Source organism: Cebus imitator, unplaced genomic scaffold (assembly GCF_001604975.1).
Source record: "Cebus imitator isolate Cc_AM_T3 unplaced genomic scaffold, Cebus_imitator-1.0 Scaffold267, whole genome shotgun sequence".
Lineage (NCBI taxonomy): Eukaryota > Metazoa > Chordata > Mammalia > Primates > Cebidae > Cebus > Cebus imitator.
The window spans coordinates 3,115,505-3,116,800 of NW_016107582.1; the positions used below are offsets into that span (position 1 = coordinate 3,115,505).

At 30.9% G+C, this 1,296-nt stretch overlaps 1 protein-coding gene across 1 annotated transcript in view; it reads left to right on the top strand.

The window, feature by feature from the left end:
• The window catches only part of HAUS6 (HAUS augmin like complex subunit 6), a 57,145-nt gene that overhangs the window by 7,176 nt on the left and 48,673 nt on the right, over positions 1-1,296 (top strand). The window contains 1 exon segment of the mRNA XM_017500661.2: positions 929-1,024. Coding sequence (XP_017356150.1) covers positions 929-1,024 — 96 coding nt within the window.

A 1,296-nucleotide genomic window follows, 5' to 3' on the forward strand; every position in this document is an offset into this window, starting at 1 on the left:
TTTTGTATTTTTAGTAGAGACGGGGTTTCACCATGTTGACCAGGATAGTCTCGATCTCTTGACCTCGTGATCCACCCGCCTCGGCCTCCCAAAGTGCTGGGATTACAGGCTTGAGCCACCGCGCCCAGCCTAAGTTAACTCTTGATTCCTTATAGTTGTGTGACATTTCTTAAAGGCTTTAATGTTTTTCTGTTTTTGTTTTCACGTTGTATTTCTTTTCGGCTTTGTTTTGATTAATTAGGGTAATTGGAATAATAAAAACTAATGCCAGCATTATGTTATAAAGATGGTTCTGGGAGTAAAAATCTAGTAGTGAAGACCCTGAACTCTAGGGTGAGGGGACGTATTTCAAACTACTACTTTTCTACTTTCTAGTTAAGCGATTTTGGGCAAATTTCTAATCTCTAAATTTAGGGTTCCTCATCTGTATTATGAAGGTAATCAAACCACTATCTAGTGTCATTAGGATTAAGTAAAATAATTTGTGTTAAGGTAGATAGTATGTGGTAGAAGTGAAGATTGGCTAAGTTACTGCCTGTAGAAGACTTAAAGAATGCTTGGCAAATAAGAAACTCTTAATAATTATTAATTATTTACTGTTATTTAGTAAATGTAGGTTGGTATTATAGGGCATGATTCTATCTTGAATTAGATTTTCCTTCCTTTTCTGTAGAGTGTTTTCATTAAAGCAAGTTCTGCCAGTCTTCTATTGAATTTTTATTTTCGGAATTAGAAAACAAAAGCTTGTATGTTTTTAATTGGTTGTAACATTTACATGAATAAGAAAAATTAATTTGCCTTGTCTTCCTGAAGAGAATTAAAACATTAATTTGTGTCAAACTCAGTAAGAACTCAGCTTTTGATGATGTTTAGTTTATTAACTATTTTCTTTTTCTTTTTCTACTTCTATTTCATTTTTAACCACTAGGAACATGTTTGACAAGCTGAACCGTGATGCCTTTCATATAGTTTCTTATTTTTTGTTTCAAATACTGGACCAGTCTCTCACCAAAGAAGTTTTCAAGTAAGGAAAAATAATTTCATTTTCTTAAGTTTCTTTCTAAATTAGAAAATGGACTATGTTTTAATATAAGCCAGAATTTCAGCTTGGCTTTTGACCATTGTTTTGAATGAATATTACAAAATTCAGATTTGAGTCTTACACATTTAATGCTTAATCTTTATAAATCTGGGTGATTTTTTTTCTTTGGTACATATCTTAAAATCATTGGCTATTTTATAAGTAACGTAGTTTTTATTTTATATAATTCTTTTTTTTTTTTTTTTTTTTTTTTT